Consider the following 19199-nt stretch of genomic DNA (forward strand, 5'->3'; position numbering starts at 1 on the left):
CCACAGCTGTAGCAGCTGGAACCTTGGGTGCCATGTCCCAAGGCTACACAGAGCAGTTGAGGCCTGGGCCTGGCCCACAAAACCATTTTTTCCTTCTACACCTCCAGGGCTGTGATGGGAGGCGTTGCCTTGAAGATCTCTGAAATGTCCTGGAGACATTTTCCCCCCATTGTCTTAGTGATTAACATTCGGCTCCTTGTTATTTATGCAAATTTCTGCAGCTGGCTTGAATTTCTCCCCAGAAAATGTTTTTTTTTCTTTTTTACTGCATGGTCAGGCTGCAAATTTTCTAAACTTTTATCTCTGCTTTTTTTTTTTTTTTTTTTTTAAAAAACATGTTTCAATTCCATATCATCTCTTTGTGAATGCATATAACTGTGTGCTTTCAGGAAAAGCCAGGTCGCATCTTGATGCTTTGCTGCTTAGAAATTTCCTCTGCCAGATACCTTAAATTATCTCTCTCAATTTCAATTTCAAAGTTCCACAGATCTCTAGGGCAGGGGGAAAATGCCACCAGTCTCTTTACTAAAGCATAGCAAGAGTGACCTTTGCTCCAGTTCCCATTAAGTTCCTCATCTCCATCTGAGACCACCTCAGCCTGAACTTCATTGTCCATATCACTGTCAGCATGTTGGTCAAAACCATTCAACAAGTCTCTAGGAAGTTCCAAACTTTCCCACATCTTCCTGTCCTATTCTGAGCCCTCCAAACTGTCCCAACTCTGCCTGTTACCCAGTTCTAAAGTTGTTTCCACATTTCCAGGTTATCTTCATAGCAGTATGCCACTCCTGGTACCAATTTTCTATATTAGTCTGTTTTCACACTGCTATAAAGATACTACCTGGCCCACAGGTAGTAATTTATGAAGAAAAAAGGTTTAATTGATACACAGTTCCCCATGAGGCTGGGGAGGTCTCAGGAAACTTACAATCATGGCGGAAGGCAAAAGGGAAGCAGACACCTTCTTCACAAGGCGGCAGGAGAGAGAGCGCACAGGGGAAACTGCCACTTTTAAAACCATTAGATCTCGTGAGATCTCCCTCACTATCACTGGAACAGCATGGGGGAAACTGCCCCCATGATCCAGTCACCTCCCACCAGGTCTGTTCGTGGACAGATGAACTGGGGATTACAATTCGAGATAAGATTTGGGTGGGGACACAGAGCCAAATCTTATCATTGACTTCACATGAGTGGCAAAATATAAAGTAGAATACAGAATAGAGATATTAGTAAACCTTGCAGCTACTCGTAAGTGTGTTGCAATGTGCTGTGTGTCATTATTTGATCAGAAGATGGGTGCATTAGGTACACGGGGACTTCTTTATTTTATCAATGGAGGGAGAGTGCCCATCACATTTACTTGGCTCCATGGTTGTTGAAGAGGAATTGCCCTCTTCACACCAAGGAAGGAGGCATTGCCTGATTCACGCTAGTGTTTTTTTCTTCCTAGATAACTAGGCAATACAGAAAATAACAACCTATAGCAATTATTCGTATTCGAATAGACTTTTTAAACAGTTGGATGATAAGACTGACTCCCTGATGCAGCTTAACATTTTTCCTTCGGGGAAAAAACAACAAATACATAAGCCGATGTCAAGTATGTCAGAGAACGGCTGTGAGGTAAAAGGAAGAGGGACAAGGGAGAGAGAGGTGAGAGCCCTGGCCGTGTCTGCAGCAATCAGATGATTGAGAAAGTGGCAACTTCATGGATCCTGGGCCAGTGTGCTTTGGAGAACATCAAGCTTGGTGACATTATTATCACAGTCATCTTCCTGCTGCAGTAGCATTGGGATTCTTCGGGTTTCTGTGCTTGTTTTCTAAAAAGAGGGATCTTTTAATCATTCTCACACCTTTAGTACATTGGAAAATAGCTGAGGCCCCGTGAAATGGAATGCCACAGCTTCTGCCTAGTGGCTTATGATTTGCTTGTCATTCCCGGTGAGCTCTGGCTGTACCTAAATGTAGAAATAAGAATCTGCAGAGAGCCTAGGAAAGGCTTTTGTCCTAGAGGTGCTACAGTTTCCAGGTCCGTGAATACCACATGTTCTTCGATCATATTTGCTGGCCTCTCCCGTGCTTGTGCTGCTGGCTGTCAGATGTTACTGCTTCCTTTGCTAAAGATACCGTCTCCATTACCAGGAGGACACAGTGTTTGCAAGTCTCCTTTCCTTGCGTGAGCTGTTTGGCATGCTTTAAGTGGTAGAAGGGGAATTTAAAGGCTTCAGTTTTCTTTTCTATAAGAAGTCTTCTGGAAGCTGTGTGTGTGCCCTGGGCCCTCTCCCTGGCTCCATGCTGTTGTCTTTCTAGAACAATCCCTGGGGGACTGTGGATCTCTATGAGCTCAGTTTCTAAGAGGAGACAGTGCTGACTTGCCCTACAGCCTTTTTATCTGGTAGTGAGGTTTACAGTCAGCATCACGCCTCTGGCCATCCTGTCACTGGATGGAGCCCAAATCGCTAGTCCTGTCTCTTCTTCCTTTTCTGATGGCAGAGGATGCTAGAGGGCTACTTATTCTTATGCAGATCTTAAGTGACATTTTCAGGATACAGGAGACTACAGTCCATTGCTTTGGGCCTGACCTCTCACCCACTCTCCTGGAGGATTTCTGGCAGGAGTTTCCTGACTGTTTGTGAGCCTTGTACTGGAATCCTCCTGTGTGGGCCCCCACTGTGTCTGTCTACCTTATAGCAAAGGAGAGGCTGAGGCTCAGGGGGACTCGGTGTTCCCACAGTCATGCAAGCAGATGATGGTGACCCTCCTGACATCACCACAGACGTGCTCCTCCCTAGACGTCTCAGATGGCAGCTCCGTCCTGCTGCCTACGTAGGGCAGAAGCCTTGGAGACACCCTTGACCCCTCTCTTTCTCCCGCACCAATCTTGAAACCGCACATTCTGAGCAGCTTCTTTTTCAAAGTGTATCCAGAATGTGACTAGTTGCCATCAGCCCTGTTTGTCATTGGGCCATGTTGGACAATCCCCATCTTGTCCGTGGATGGTTGCAGTCACCTCCCAATGGGCCACTGTGCTCTGCATTTTTCCAGTGCATCGGGGTGCTCAATGCACAGTCTCAGCCCCAGCTCCCTCTCCCTGCCTCATTTTTCCACTGAGCCTGCATAGTTCACAAGCTGTGTATCTTACTGATTCATCTATTTATTTTCTGTCTCCCGGCTAGAGTGTAAGTTTCTCGAGGGTGGGAATATCTGCCTATTCTGTTCACTGTTCACATTTCCAGCAAGGAGAGCACTGCCTGGAAGCAAGTTTCTTTTTTCTTTTCTTTTTTTTTTTTTTTCCCAAGACGGAGTCTTGCTCTGCCATTCAGGCTGGAGTGTAGTAGTGCAATCTCAGCTCACTGCAACCTCCGCCTCCTGGGTTCAAGCAATTCTTCTGCCTCAGCCTCTCGAGTAGCTGGAATTACAGGCCCCCACCACCACATCTGGCTAATTTTTGTATTTTTAGTAGAGATGGGGTTTCACCATGTTGGCCAGGCTGATCTCGAACTCCTGACCTCATGATCTGCCCGCCTCGGCCTCCCAAAGTGCTGGGATTACAGGCGTGAGCCACCGTGTCCAGCCCCAAGTTTCTTGAATGATTGGAAGGATGTCTCTGTCTTTTGTTGTAGCATGTGGGAATAACTATTTACTTTTAACTCGTGTTTTATTCATCTTAACGGCATTGCTATACATTGGGAAAATAGGAGTGCATAAGTGTATTTATGTTTTCCTGATGGTGCAGATCCTGAATATTCCCAACCTTTAGGACTTGATGTGGTCCTGACATGCAGGGGTGCCTCTAGCACCCAAGGCCAGGATCATTTTCCTCTGTTATTTCAGACCATGCGTGGGGTCCACTCGCGCAGCCCACTGGGTTTTGTCTCCAGAGTCTGCAGATATGTTTGCCTCCCTCACTGGAAGTGTAAAGCAGCTGTTATCACCCCATAGAGTTCATTGTATTAGTTTATTCCTCTCTTTCAGTGTTTCCTGTGCTCTCTTCTATTCACTGACCAGTTACTAGAAAGCAAAGACAAAATCAGAATAAACTTCACGTAAGAAATACAGGACTTGGTGGAACAGGAAATCTTCTCTATGTATTTGAAATACGTAATTTTCTGGGCAGATGGTCAAATAAAGCTGTGGCTTAATACTGATAAATGAAAGGTGATTCCGCGGGACTTCCCCAGGTTTCTTTGAACAGATTTAGTGTCATTTTGCATGTTTTAATTCATCTCCCTCCCCCCCCACTTTTTTTTTTTAACAATGGGAAGATTGTCAAAGGCAGCTGCTTTAGAGAAAAAGGGCTTTGATTATTATTATTAGACAGTGCTCCCTTGGTGGCCATTCTGCTCTGGTTGGCTTTTGTAATCCCTTGTCTAGAACAGTATTTAGAACTTTCTAGGCACCTAATTCTGGTTTGCTCAATAACTGATTATGAGTCAGTGGAAGGATTAGGGGCTTGTAAATGTTGGAATAAGGGATGGAGGAACCTCTGGAGTAGGAATTGCAGGTGAGTTCTTCGGAAGGTGGATGTGGAAGGTTTAGATGATTTAATAGACGGGACACACCTCGAGCCACAGGTGTAGCATGCGCCCTGAAATTGGTATCTGTCAATGGCGTTTTCAAATCGGAAAGCATGTTTTATCTTTATCACTCTCTTACTTTGAGATCAGTTCTCCTACCTGTGTGGAAGAGGCCTCTCACTGAGAGCAGAGTCACAGGTTTTCATGTGTGCAGAAGGAGTGAAGGCTGCACAGGTTTAGAGAAAGGACGGCTTAGAGGACTCCGGGAAGCCAGCTGTCCCAGCGAGCATCCTCGGGTTGCAGATGAGGCCACTGTTCCATGAAGGTACAGTGACAGTCTCAGGGTCACATGGTCAGTCATTCCCAAAGCTTGCAATAAAATCCAGTTTTGTTTTTTTTTTTTTTTAAAGCTTATGGAGGCCCATTTCCACCCGATTTCCTCCTCCTTACTGCGTTACCTCCATTATGTCTTCTTCCATTAACTCAAGGGATTGACAAGTTCCAAACACAGAAATTTCCCAGGCTTGTTGCTTAGCAACAAGGTTTCTGTTTGGGGCCTTGAAGGAGACAGCCATTGTGCCCGGCCAGCCCCCTTGTTGAGCTGGCCAGAGGCCTGTTCCTAAGCCACCCTCAAGATCAGCAAGTACTGACCTGAAGGAACTGAAGAAACTGCAGATGACCAAATAGACGAGTCTCCCACACCCCACAGTGGCTCTTTGTTTAACAGAGTGTGATTAAGATCACTTCAGGGCAGGAACCCCGTGGCCCACTGCTATTCAAGGTTTATCCTAGATGTTCATATATATATATCTCCTGCTGCTTTTTCTTTGTGTTGTGTCTGACAGAGAGAGACACAGAGAGAATGACTATGTCCCTAGCAAAAGTTTTGCAATAAAACATTAAGGGTAGTTCATTATCTGATAGAAGGAAGTGGGGTTGGGGTGAGGGGCGGGTTGCTGTGACTTCTCAGCAAATCCCTAAACAGCTCAGAATGAGGGAATTATCTCTAAAAAGAAAGAGGGATGATCCAAACATCCCCCTTCAACTCTAAATTTAATGAGTTGATGTTTGATTTTGACAGCACTGCTCTCTGGTAGCCAAAGTGTAATGTTTATCTGGGCAAATACATTAGTGTTGAAATAATAGGCCCTTTGTGTCTTCCTCTGCATCTCATTCCCGGATGGGGGTCAGAACGCGTGGCTGTGTCTGGGCCCTCTGTGGGAAACCGGCCATGATGTTGAAGCCACCGAGAAACGTTCAAGTTTGTGTGTGGAGTGTGTTATCAGCACTCTGGGGAATGGCTGCATCAACCGTTTTGGTCTTAGAAATAAAGAATGAGTTTCCTGCCATGAATAGCAATTGTTTTCCAAGCCAGGTGGCCTGCAAGAGAGGCTGCCTCCAGAAGCTGGTCTGCAGATCTGCGGGGGCCAGGAAGGAGGCGTCTCGGGGCCACACCCGGGGCAGTGTTGGATGCTTCTCTAAGGTCATTTTCAGCAGGATTTCTGGGGTGTGTGTGCGTGTGTGTGTCCCTGTCAGATCACAATTCTGTCCTCTCTGTGGCCCTGCTGTGGGACGTACAGACTTAAGAATGCTCTGATGGGGTGGAGGGAGAAGCACAGGGCTTTGCGTGGAGGTCGCCTGGTCTATGAAAGAAAACAGTTCCATGTAAGTAGACTTTCTGCTCACTTACCCTGTATATTGTAGTGTCCAATTATGGATGCTGTCCTCTGCAGTTGAGGTGCTCCCAATGGCTGACCCTTCACCCTCACCTGCAGGTGTAGGTGAAGATAGAAAGTAGAAAGCAGCCAAGACCTCCACTTGGTGCCAGTCTGTGGCTGTTTCTCTAGTGAACCTGTCTCTATCTGGCCCTGTGCGCAGAAGGTGGGCGCCCTTCCTCTGGCCCCTGGGTTCTTCCTTGTTGATTGTGTATGTTCTTCTCCGTACTCCTGCAAAATCTTAATTTAGGGAAATCTGTTATATTGAAATGACTAAGAGCAGCTTTCTTTCTTTTTTTGTATTTCGTATGAAGCTTTAATGCTATGCAGTAGTGCTTGAGAAAGTGTTTCATGGGCTCCTTGGGCCCTTCTGTGTACCTTTCTTGGACTGTGACGGTATTCATTAGCATACCAAAAGCCACAAGAAGTTTAAAATGCTGAAAAATAAGCGAACTAATCTGTTTAACTATATTTAATTTAGTGTTTCTCAGATTTTTAGTGTCAAAGTGTTTTGTTTAAAAATAAACTTTTATTTTAGGGCAGTTTAGATTTAGATTTACAGATTTAGTTTTAGATTCAGATTTAGATGGACCGATATAGATTTAGATTTAGAAAATGACGCAGGTAGTACAGAGAGTTCCCATAAACCTCATGCCCAGCTTCTCCTGTTAACATCTTGCATTAGTTTAGTACATTTGTCACAATATTAAACCAGTACTGTTATGTGCTTGTCAATTCAAGTACCCTGTTCATTCCAGTTTCTTGAGTTTTTACCCAGTGTCCTTCTTCCGTTCCAAGTTCTCTCATTGCATTTAGCGGTCTTGTCTCCTTAGATTCCTCTGCACTGGGACAGTTTCTCAGGCTTCCATTGAAGACTTTGACAGTTTTTGATTAGGAATTTTGTAGAATATTCTTGAATTGGGATTTATTTGATGCTCTTCTCATAAGAAGACAGGGGTTATTGGTTTTGAGAGGAAGACCCTAGAAGTGAAACCTCATCACATCCTGGTGGGGTGTGGTCACCATCAACACCATCCGTGTGCACAGTCACCCCTGATGCTGTTGGGGTCACCTCACTGAGGCAGTGTTTGTCCTTTGCACATGTGTGAGCTCCTTTTCCACCCTTTTCTAAACTACACTCTTTGGAAGGAATTCTACAGCCCACTTCAGAATGAGGAGTTAGGCTCCACCTCCTTGAGGGTGTAGCATCTACGAAAATTACGTGGAATTTTTCTGCATGAGAGATGTGTCTTTTCCCTCATTTATTTATGTGAGTATGGGCTCATGGGTATATATTTTCTGTTCTGGGCGATAATTCATGCTACTCTGTTGCTCTGTTTTTTTCAGCTACAGCCACTGGGAGCTTTTTCAGTTGTCTCCTATACTGTTTGGACATCCTCCAGCTCAACTTGAATGTCCTGCCCCAGTCCTAGAATCAGCTGTTTGTCCAGTGAACCCTAGTTTCGGTAACTGGAACACTGTGTTAGAATCAAGATCTGGGCACTAGATGTGCTTGTTGCAAACTGGGATGTCATTCCTTCTGTGCCCTGTCAGCTGCTAGAACAAGGCAACATATGTATATACACTAACTAGTGTGTGCACGCAAATCTGTACATATTTCTTTATGTAGCCACCTGAATCTGTATTAAGCTAAACATGAGTTCCTACTGATGAGGCCAACTCTATTCCATGAGCACCCTTGCTTATCTGAGACCTTCCACTCCAACAGTGAGAAACCTGGATCCCACTCTCTGCCATCCCTTTACTTACTTGTTCCTTTCCAGTGTAAAGGGACAGTGGCTTCAGAATTGTTAACTCATGCCCTACAGCAGGCAGCTCCGTCACCTGGAGAGCAGTGCTTATGAACTTGGCCATTGTTATTACAGGTTCGGCTCATTCCCGAAATTATTCCGGTCAGCACCTTTCCCCCACCCGCTTTTCATACAGATAGAACCTTTGTTACAGTCTGCATTCCATCCTGCCATGCCCCTGACCTCCTCAACGATTTTTTTTTAAATTGCATGCATTAAGGATCACCCTTTGTAAAGTTCTGTTTTATGGGTTTTGATAAGTGCAGAATGTCACATATCTATTATTACAGTATCATACAGAATAGTTTTATTGCCCTGAAAATGCCCTGTACTCACCCATTCAAGCCTCCTCTGCTCTCCCAGCCCTCCCCAAGACACCAGTAACCACTGATGTGTTTGCTGACTAGGGTTTTGCCTTTTATGGAATGTCATATAATTAGAATCATACAGTAGGTCCCCTTTTCTTAAAAAAAAAAAAAGAAGAAAAAAGACCTTTTTTTTTATAACACTTTTAGGTTCAAACCAAACTGAACAGATAATACAGAGTTTCCATACACCCATCCCGACATACACACAATTAGCTATTAACATCCCATACCACAGTGGCACATTTGTTACCATGAATGAATATACATTGATCAGCATTCTCTCCCAAGGTTCATAATTTCCTATGGTAGTCAGTTGGGGTTGCTGTAACAGAATACCATTGACCACAGGGCTGAAACGACAGAAATTTACTTTTTTGCAGTTCTGGAGGCTGGAAGTCTGAGAGGAGGGTGCCAGCGTGCTTGAGTTCTGGTGAGGACATCCCCCTGGCTTACAGAGGCTACCTTCTTGCCGTGTCCTCACGTGGCCAAGAAAAAGCATGGGAGCTCTCTCATCCTCTTCCTGTAACTCCAGTCCTGTTGGATTACGGTCCCACTTTTATGAGCTCATTTAACCTTAATTCCTTCCTAAAGACTGTATATATTTATACACATACACACACACACACACACACACACGTATATATATATATATATATATAAAATATATATATAATATAACATATATATTATATAATATATATTATAACATATATAATACAAAATATATATTATGTAATATATATAATATAACATAGCATATATATTATAATATATATGATATAACAGCATATATATTATATAATATATATAACATATATATATTGCTATATATATAGAGAGAGAGAGGGAGAGATTGCTACACACATACACACACATACACATACATACACATAGATGTAGATATATAGACTTCTAGATGTGCTAAATCTCCAAATATAGTCCCAATGGGGGTTTGGGCTTCTACATACAAATTTGCCAGGGGGGTAAAATTTGGTCCATAGTTTACGCTAGGTTTCACTCACCCTTAGTGTTGCACATTCTGTGGGCTTTGACAGGTGGATAATGGCATGTAGTCACCATTACGCTTCACACTGAATAGTTGCTCTCCCCTAAATACTCTCTGTGCTCTACCTGATCATCCCTTCCTCTCCATGATCCCTGGCAACCACTGATCTTTTTATTGTCCTTATAGTTTTGTCTTTTCCAGAATGTCCTAGAGTTGGGATCATATGTGTGTAGCCTTTTCAGATTGACTTCTTGCATGTAGTAATAAGCCTTTAAATTTCTTCCATGTCTTTTCTTGGCTTGATGGCTTATTTTTTCAGTGCCGAATAATATTCCACTGCCTGGATATACCATAGTTTACCCATTCACCTACTGAAAGACAGCTCGATTGTTTCCAAGTTTTGGCAGTTACGGCTGAGCTGCTATAAGCATGCATGTGCAGGTTTTCATGTGAACATAAGTTTTCACATTAGCTGGGAAACTAGGAGTGTGATTGCTGGAAATAGTTGAGTTTTTATCATTGAGTGGGCATCATCTGCTTGGGAGGAGACAGCATCCAAGACAACTTTCCTAAAGCATCATGAAGCCGTACACTTGAACAAGCCAACTCTTTTACAGCCAACTTTCTACTCAGCCACAATTCTCCAATTTCTGCTGCTGCTGACAGCTGCATATTATGAAGATGTAGCTTTTCCCAGCCACTGCCAAGCTGTATGTGCTCAAGTTAAGCCCAGGAAGCTCAGAAGCAAAACTGCAGTTGGTTTGTCTTGTATCTCTACAAATCCAAAAGGCTCCATCTCATTCAGCTGATGAGGATATACAGAGGAGGTGTAGCACAGTAAATGGCTGTGTCTTAGGGCCACACAGACTGTGACTAAATAGCCCTGTATGTTTGTGCAGGTTACCCTAATCCTCTCCGAACCTTGTTTTACTCATTGGTAAAATTTGAATAATAGCAAACTATCAAAGTCTCAGAGTCAATTGTGCAGAGAAATGAAGTAGTATATGCAAATGGTGAACACAGTGTCTGATGAACATTTAACAGTCTCTCTCTCTCATACATACACACACACACACACACACACACACACACACACATATATATATAAAATTGTTGTTATAATTATGGAATAGCTGCTGTGACCACTGTCCAGAAGGCTAGAACATAGTTCCTCCCCTTGAATAATATATCATCAAGTTGGGGAGATAAATTCACACATATGTCAGACTTTGAAAGCCACACTTACCCAGAAAGACTGGGGACCTGGTAGACTTCCAAAGCCACACTTACCCAGAAGAAATGGGAGTTACTATGAGAGTCTAGCCCAGGGCCTTGTAGACACGACAGCTGAGTTTTGGTATTGTTGGAGAACAGTGCACTTGGTGGGCTTCAACCCACACAGACTTGAGTCAGATGGACATGGGTGGAAATGCCATTGAGTGGAGTGATAGGGACCAGTGGTTCTTCGGCTTCACTGTGCATCACAGTCCCTGCCAGGCTCACGGAAACAGGTTACTGTGCCGCCCCACCCACCTCCCCAGAGTTTCTGTTTTAATGAGTCTAGGTTGGAGCCCAACCAGTTACATTCCAGCAAGTTCTCAGGTGATGCTGACACTGCTGTTCAGAGAGCACTGCTCGAGAAGCCTGGTGGACCACACACAGCAGAGACCCAGAGACAGGGAGAAACGTGAGAAATCAGAGGAGACGTCACACAGCACCAGGGCTGATGCTGGGTGTGAAGGGTTTGTAGGATGTGGAGAAGGGATAAGGAAGGAAAAGAGAGTTAGGCTGCGGAGGAAACATGAGAGGGTCCCAGGCAACTGGAGGAGGGCAGGGACTTGCTGGAGGAAGGCATGAAAGTAAGAGGTGGGTGACGACTGGCTGGCAGCTGCCTACCTTTCCCAGGTTTGCTTTGAAGGAGTAAAGGTGGGAAGAATAGGGGCCTACAGAGGTCCATAGCCCTGGGGCTCAGAGATGGGATAGTTTTGGCCAAATAACCACCTTGGACCTTACACGAATCTTCCGAATCTCTCCACAATGGACTATTTTCTCTTCCAGCTCTCTCTTCCTTGTGTCCACACCTCTTTCATCACAAGGCACAATCCTTCGCACAGTCTCAGTCATGCTTAATAAGTAAATTGCCTTATGCACATTTTGAATTGCTTAAATTGAATAATACTTATAATTGACCAGATGTTCCTAAAACAGTTTGCCATTTCACATGACTTGACGTTCACATTAGGAAAACCAAGACTGTGCTTTCCTTTATTGTGCATTGTGATTCTCTTAGTATAATCTGATTGCAGGTTCGCAGCTGTTCACTGTTCGCAAAATCATATTAAGGCCATCCTGTGTGTAGGGAAGGTCCATGATGGGTTTAGACAATATAGACCCTTTTTTTTTTTCTGTAAAATATATCCTGTTGTTGTCACCATTTGAATCAAGATTTTGAGCACAACTCAGAGACTGTTTATTCTGTTGGGGAAAGAATAGTGATGTGATTCCTGGAAATGGTGATGTGACCTGCTTCAAATCCAGCTCACGGGGCTGGCGGGGGAAGTGGGAGGTGAGGGCCATGGGCTGACCTGTGCCCAGGGCAGGGGAAGCCACTGGGGGCCAAATAGAAATCATGGTCCAGGCAGAAAGGAAGTCAGACAGATGGAACCCTGTACGCTGTGCCAGGGGGTCACAACAGAGAGGCAGTAAACAGGAAAAGGAGCCCAGATCTGAAGCTGGAAGGAGAGAGAATTGTCTTGGGAACAAGCACGATGGGGCAGGGCAGAGGTCCAGGACAGAGGCTGTAACTGGCTTGTGGGGCAGGGAACTGTTCAAGTGGGGTGGAGGCGGGGATTCCAGGGCCCTCTGTGGAGTGGTTAAGCTCTGCCCTTGGGTAATGCGTTCTCGGGTGACGTCCAGGCTGGGAGCATAGTGCATGGCTGATGATAAGGGAGGAGGCTTTAGGAGGTTTTCATGTTTGATTCTTCTACAAATTTTCTCCATTGGATTGAACTTCCTAAATGACTCATTTTACCATATGATATCTCTTCCCAACAGCTTGTTTTATCCATTTCGTCTATGTAGGTAAAAGTCTAAGCTTGTTAACCTGACATATCATAATGACTTCCACTTACCAAGCTCCTAGTATCTATATATTAGATATATTATTCTAATATATTACTTCTTACTTGTCACTCACTCTTCCCAAGGCTACATGGGTGGTGATGGTTATACAGGCTTTACAGAGGGATAAAACAAAACAAAAACAAAAATTAAGTTCACAGAAGTTAAGTTTAAGTTATATAATTTCTTCAACATCACATAACCAAGTGGCCAAAAAAAAGGAATTTGAAGCCAGGTCTGCTTGACTGCAAAGCGTGAACTCTTTACCCTACAACTTCCCCAACAGCTGGACAGAACTTGTACCCTGTGCTTTTTCAACATTGTCAAAAACAAGCTCTCCCCAGATCTCCAGGCCAGAGGAGCCAGTTGCTAGCCACTGCCCCCTTGAAACTTTTCCAGCCCTGACTGATTTCTGCAGCCTGCCCCAAGCCTCAGTGCCTGGGGTGAAGGTTTGTGATCCGATTTAGGGCCAGCTAACATTTTAAAATATAATTATCACATTGTCCAGTGAACTTTAAGAGATGCTACTTAAAAAAATTATTAAGTATTAAAGCAGAAAAAAGATACAGAGAAATCAAAAGAAAAAAGTCACGGCCCATCAACCTAGGACCCAGAAAAACCCACGTAGAGATTGAAAATGATGACAATCATAAGCATAAGCATAAAATTCAAGGTGTAGAGAAATGATCCAAATGAAAGTGACCTTGGGGAGGCCGCCTTGATGTCTGTACCCCCTGCAGCACCAGAGAGCTGTGTGACGCCTCCAATTATCTCACTCCTCAGGACCCACCAGCTTGAGGTCAAATCGTGATGCTTGTCTAAACTATCTTGAAAGTGCTAGCCAGTCCAGCGGAATTTGTGTCAAAGAGTCCTTTTGTAACAAGGAAGACACATGTATTTTAGACTGAGTGACTTGCAGGCATCAGCTGCCCTTGGAGGAGGCCCCTCCGACTGTGGTCCACTCATGCCCCAGACGCTAAAGGCCTGCGCGGATTCCCGGTGCAGATCCTGGGCGGCCTTCAGTCACCCCCTCAGTTGCTTGAGCTCTAATAGTCAGGGTCTCCTCCCCGAATCTGGCTATTTCCACCTCTCATGTCCTTCGTCACCTGTCACTGGGCCCCATCTGCTGGGTGAGCTTTCAGGATCCTGCAGGCGCTTCCTTCTGGGCCAGATGCGTCTTCTCCCTCCTGGTAGAATTCTCCCTCCGTGTAGAATTCACCAGGTGGGTGAATTCTCCCTTCTCCCTCCGTGTAGAATTCACCAGGTGGGTTTTCCTAAGTATTAACTCAGTGACACCCAGTGAGGAGTGAGTCATAAAACTTGAGAAAGGGATGATGTATTTTTTTTTTTTTTTTTAAGTTAGGACAGCTCCTTGACCCTGGGAATAAGCTACTCAAATGACAGTAAGTCCCACACCTACCTGGGGCGCACAGCGGCATCGTCAAATTCTCTTTTAAGCTGTGGCTGAAGGAGCCATCACAGGGGAAGGGGAATGTATTTGTTAGGGTCCTCTAGAGGGACAGAACTAATGAGATAGATATTTATTTAAAGGGGAGTTTATTAGGTAGTATTGACTCACACGATCACAACGTGAGGTCCCACAACAGGCCCTCTGCAAGCTGAGAGGCAAGGAAGCCAGTCCAAGTCCCAAAATCTCAGAAGTAGGGAACTGACAGTGCAGCCCTCAGTCTGTGGTCGAAGGTCCAGGAGTCCCAAAGCTGAAGAACTTGGAGTCCGATGTTCGAGGGCAGAAAGCCCAGCACAGGAGAGCGACAGAGGCCAGAAGATTCAGCTGGTCTAGTCTTTCCACGTTTTTCTGCCTGCTTTTTATTCTGGCTGTGCTGGCAGCTGATTAGATGGTGCCTACCCTGGCTGAGGGCGGGTCTTCCTCTCCCAGTCCACTGACTCAAATGTTAATCTCCTTTGGCAGTACCCTCACAGTCACACCAGGAACAATACTTTGCATCCTTCAATCCAGTCAAGTTGGCACTCAGTATTAACCGTCACAGGGAGGAAGGGATTTTCCTGAACACTTGCTGTGTGCGGCCAACCCTTTATGTGATTTGCTTCATCCTCAGAACACCTCTGTGAGAGGGGGTTATCAGCCCCCTCATGTGGATGAGCCAGCCGAGGCTGAGAGTGGCCAGGGAACTGTCTGGGGCAGTTCTGTGTGATCACAAAGCATAGCAGTGGTTCTGCGCCTCCATGTGGCCCTTGTGCACTGTCTTCTGGTGAGAGATGCTATGACATTTCTTCCTTCTGTTGGATGTCTACCTTCGTTCCAGCTGCCCTGAAAACTCAAGCCTCACAACCCCCACCAAGCCCTTCTGCTCTGACCCTTCCACCCAGGCTTGTCCTCAGATTCGCCACGTCTTTAACACTGGAGAACAGTTAAATCCAAGCAATATGTATTTCAGCAAAGGCTTCTCTTCTAAGATGGCTAAGGTTTTGCCCCTCTGGGTTAGGAGCCTGGTTGGCAGGTGTCTTATTAAAATGCACATCAGTGGGAGGGAGGGAAGGATGGGTGTGAGGGTGAGTTTGCCATTTTGAGGGCAGACGTGAAAGTTACTATCAGAATGGTAAGGGAGCCACTCACAGACCCAAGGCAGGCACCCCTGGTTAAAATTTCTCAGAGCTTGGCAGGCCGAGGTGGGCGGATCATGAGGTCAGGAGATCGAGGCCATCCTGGCTAACATGGTGAAACCCCATTTCTACTAAAAATACAAAAAATTAGCCTAGGGTGGTGGCACTTGCCTGTAGTCCCAGCTACTCAGGAGGCTGAGGCAGGAGAATCGCTTGAACCCATGAGGCGGAGGTTGCAGTGAGCTGAGATCGCACCACTGTACTCCAACCTGGATGACAGAGTGAGACTCCATCTCAAAAAAAAAAAAAAATTCTCAGAACATCCAAATGCCCTAGGCCCCATCAGCAGTCAGTTGGCCACCGCCCTGGGTCCCAGCTACAGCCAGGAGACCCTTGCCACGGAGCAGGTGGATGCCAGGGGTGGGGAGGTCTGACCTTCCGTGCTTCTCTCGTTTCAGACTGTTCTGCGATGACCACAGCAAGGTACCGGCCCACCTGGGACCTGGCCCTCGACCCGCTGGTGTCTTGCAAGCTCTGTCTTGGGGAGTACCCAGTGGAGCAGATGACAACCATAGCCCAGTGCCAATGCATCTTCTGTACTCTGGTTGGTCTTTTTGGATAAAATATATGTTACAGTGATTTCAGGATGAGCTTTTTGCTTTCAGAGACACTAGGCAAACCTTTGGACTACATTTTGCCTGACAGTGGAGTCTTCTTGTTGAGGCCTTCACACAGTTCTTGGAAGAATTATTCTGTTAGTCAGGCAGGCTCCCAGAGTGGAAGATTTCCATTACAGTTGCTTGTGGTGCAAAAGCAATTGGTTAAACAGAATTTTAGAAGCTTGTGATAACAATTCACAAAACTTACCATAGCGTATGTTCTCCTTGCTACACAGCAAAAGCTTCCACACCTTATATCAAATGTATTTTAATAGTCACATGTCTGAGGTTACGGCAGTGCTAACCTAGTGATTGTGTGTAGCTAGAATATTCAGTCCTCAGTGTCATCTTTCACTGGCTTAGTGCTAAACTAGAATATAGATATTTTAAAATCACATTTAATATTTGTTATGATATAGCCAACATTCTTTTGGGGCCAGATGATCCTTCGGGGCTTACTGAATATGGGGACTTCTAAGTCAAGCATTTGGGGTTTGGGTCAAACTCAAACCCCAAATTTTATCTATCGGAAAAGATAAATGAGTGTGTGAGGTTTACTTTTAGTTAATCTCATTGAATTTTACTTGTTTTTTCTGTCCATTCAGAGGATGAAAAAAGAAAATGAGTGCATAGAAGCTGGAAGTAGGACGGTAGCTGCCCAGGGTCTGCAGGGAATGGGGAGATGTAGGTCAAAGGGTATGAAGTTGCAGTTATACAGGTTGAATAAGTTCTAGAGACCTAATGTACAGCATGATAATTATAGTTAATCGTACTGTTTTGTATACTTGAAATTTTCTGTGAGGATAGATCTTAAGTATTCTCACTACACACACACAAATTGGTAACTCTGTGAGATGATGGATATTTAATTAGCTTGATGGATTTATGATGTATACACGTATACAAAAAATGAATATCAAAACTTCACATTGTTCACTTGAAGTATAAAATGGACAGTCTTTATCAATTATAACTGAAAAAAGCTGAAAAATAAAACACAATGTTTATCATTTTAAAAAGTACAAAAAGCAAAAATGAAAAACTGTCTTCAAAAAAAAAAAATTGCTTCTGAATTTAACTGCTGTTGTATGTGGATGGTGTAGACGGCTTCCCTGTGTGTTTTTCAAATGCCTGGATTATAATCTGTCACTCGGACAGTCTCTCCCACCCTGTACACTGATGCGTTCATCTTTCTTGCATAGCTTTCAGACTTTATTTAATCTGCACCTCATGATGTCCTTGGTATGTAGGCACAGCAAATATTTTTATCTTTGTTTTATAGATAAGGAGAGGGAGCTTTACAAACATTTATGTCTATGTCTTCTGTTTCTTGTTTATGCTAGATTCAGCCTTTCTTAAGGGCAGAAGGATTTCTGGCCCATTCTGTATCCACCTAGCACCTAGTTTAGTGCAGGACCCAGAAGAGCTAATCAATAAAAGCTCACGGATTGAAATGAAGTGTATTGATCTCAGTACTGTAGTTGCCATCCAAGAAATGTGCCTCATTAAAGCACCGGGAAGATAGCTCCAACCTGGAGGAAAGGAAGTTGCTTTTGACATTTTTCTGAGATGGAGAAGGATAGGAGGGAGATTGATCTCCATCCTGTTAACACCATGAATGGGGCTCATTGTCATCTCTAGATGAGTTAGGACGGTAGAACCCATCAAGATGGATTCAATAACTAGCTTTACGCAAAATCGCCTCCTCTTGCTTGAAAGGACATCTTCCCAACTGATCGAATAGCTCCCCCTCTGCCAAAAATGCCTTGTGGGGGGTGGGGGCAGGGGGCATTTGCGGTCTCTGCAGTCGCCTGCCTGCTGTCAGAGGCCATAGCTTGTGTTCTTACCCTTGAAATAGTTCATTCTCCCTGGCTTTTTTGCTGAGGCCTTCATTTTTGTTATTGTTGTCTTAGTTTTCTATTTCTAGAGAATTGTAGTAAAAACAAATAAGCCACTTGAATTGAGACCAAAAGCCTAACCGAAGTCAGTGGATGTGAAGGAAGAAGCTAGCACTGTGTTCTCCGAAAGAGGCTGCTGGGAACACCAAAAAAACAGTGACACTGCAGTGATTTTTTTTCACAACTATTTACCAAAATTTAAAATGTTGAAATAGTTCCATCTCTGTCCCTAGCTCGCTGTAGCATGAAGAGAAGGAAGCACCTGTGTGTTGAAGATTGAGAAGGGAGGAGGTGTCGGGGTGCCCTGGTCGCTTTGGTGGCGCCTTCCCCTCTGTGTAGGCTACAGGTCACCCCAAGCTGGGGGCAGGCCGTGGGGAGGAGCCCCGAGTCTGTGGCCAGAGGAGTTGCAACTGTCCTTTTCTGGGGGGTGCAGACATGGGAAGGAAGAAAATTGTGTAAGACTGAAAGGAGGCACTCTTAAAAAAACAGTTACTACAGAATTACAGTTGAGTGCTGAAGTAACTTTATCTCAAGGAGTCCGGGGCTGGAGGGAAAAGCATGACATTTGGAGTCAGGTGTCCTGGAGCTGAAATGCCAGCTCTATTTCTTCCCTGAGCAGGCCCGATTTACCCCATCTGTATAATGGAGATAAAAATAGTTTACCTCAAAGTTCAAGTGGAAGAACATGTGTGAAGTCATGTGGTAGGCAGTCAGCAGGCCTAGTTCTTTCTCATTTTGCTTCTAAGTTTGGGTTTAGAACTGCAGGAATAAAAACAGAGTTTGGGCAGCTCTCCCTAAATGTCTTCTGAAGAACATTTATCTCAAGAGATGCACTCAGAAATGATTTGTGTGGTTCAGTGGGTTTGCTAATGACAGACACTGCATCCTTGTCCACATCCCCCACCACCAAGGCATCCCGGATGCCCAAGAGCAGGAGGAATGTACCGAGACATCCACAGCCAGAGACATACTGTCTACTTACCTGTGTTCCTTTAACGTATTTCAGCGTGAAAGGGACTTGCCTAGCAATTGCTAATATGGCACTCCCCTGAAGCAGGTTCTCCGGGGCTTTCCTTGGTTGCAGGGTGCCTGATGGCTTCTTTGTGATTCTCTGGAGGTCACAAGAGCCTGTGCACACGTTCCAGGTGCTGTGCTAGGCCTTGGGAGCTTGGGGGTGATGAGAGCTACCAGATATCTTAAATTGTTCCATTGGGATTAGTGTGAAGTCTAACTTTAGAAGGCCAAATGTAAAGCTGAACATTTGTGTGCAAAATAGTGACATGTAAGTATAACCAACAAATTCTGTGCTGGGGCACTGGCCGGAGAGAAAGGATTGTGGACACATATTTTGAAATCAGGCTGCCGTTACCCACCATGAGGGCCAGTCCCATGTTCATTGTGTCAATCAGAGATGCAACCTGTGTGTAGAGTGACCTGGGAAATTCCTTATGGGCTGAAATCTAAAATGTAGAAGATGTTTTAACTTAAAATGGGACGTATTAGAGCTGTTTAGGTCTGT

The 19199-nt window shown here is 44.7% G+C and overlaps 1 protein-coding gene across 7 annotated transcripts in view; it reads left to right on the forward strand.

Annotated features, from left to right (window-relative positions):
* Window positions 1–19199, forward strand: part of RNF144A (ring finger protein 144A) — a 127396-nt gene that overhangs the window by 62074 nt on the left and 46123 nt on the right. For all 7 annotated transcript variants that reach the window (XM_032172133.2, XM_058426116.1, XM_032172137.2 and 4 more), the window contains one exon: window positions 15582–15727. In XM_032172133.2, the coding sequence (XP_032028024.1) occupies window positions 15593–15727 (135 nt within the window). In that variant the 5' untranslated portion in view covers window positions 15582–15592. The remainder of the gene's footprint in view (window positions 1–15581; window positions 15728–19199) is intronic.

This window comes from Hylobates moloch, unplaced genomic scaffold, assembly GCF_009828535.3.
Source record: "Hylobates moloch isolate HMO894 unplaced genomic scaffold, HMol_V3 SCAFFOLD_13, whole genome shotgun sequence".
NCBI classification, from domain to species: Eukaryota; Metazoa; Chordata; class Mammalia; order Primates; family Hylobatidae; genus Hylobates; species Hylobates moloch.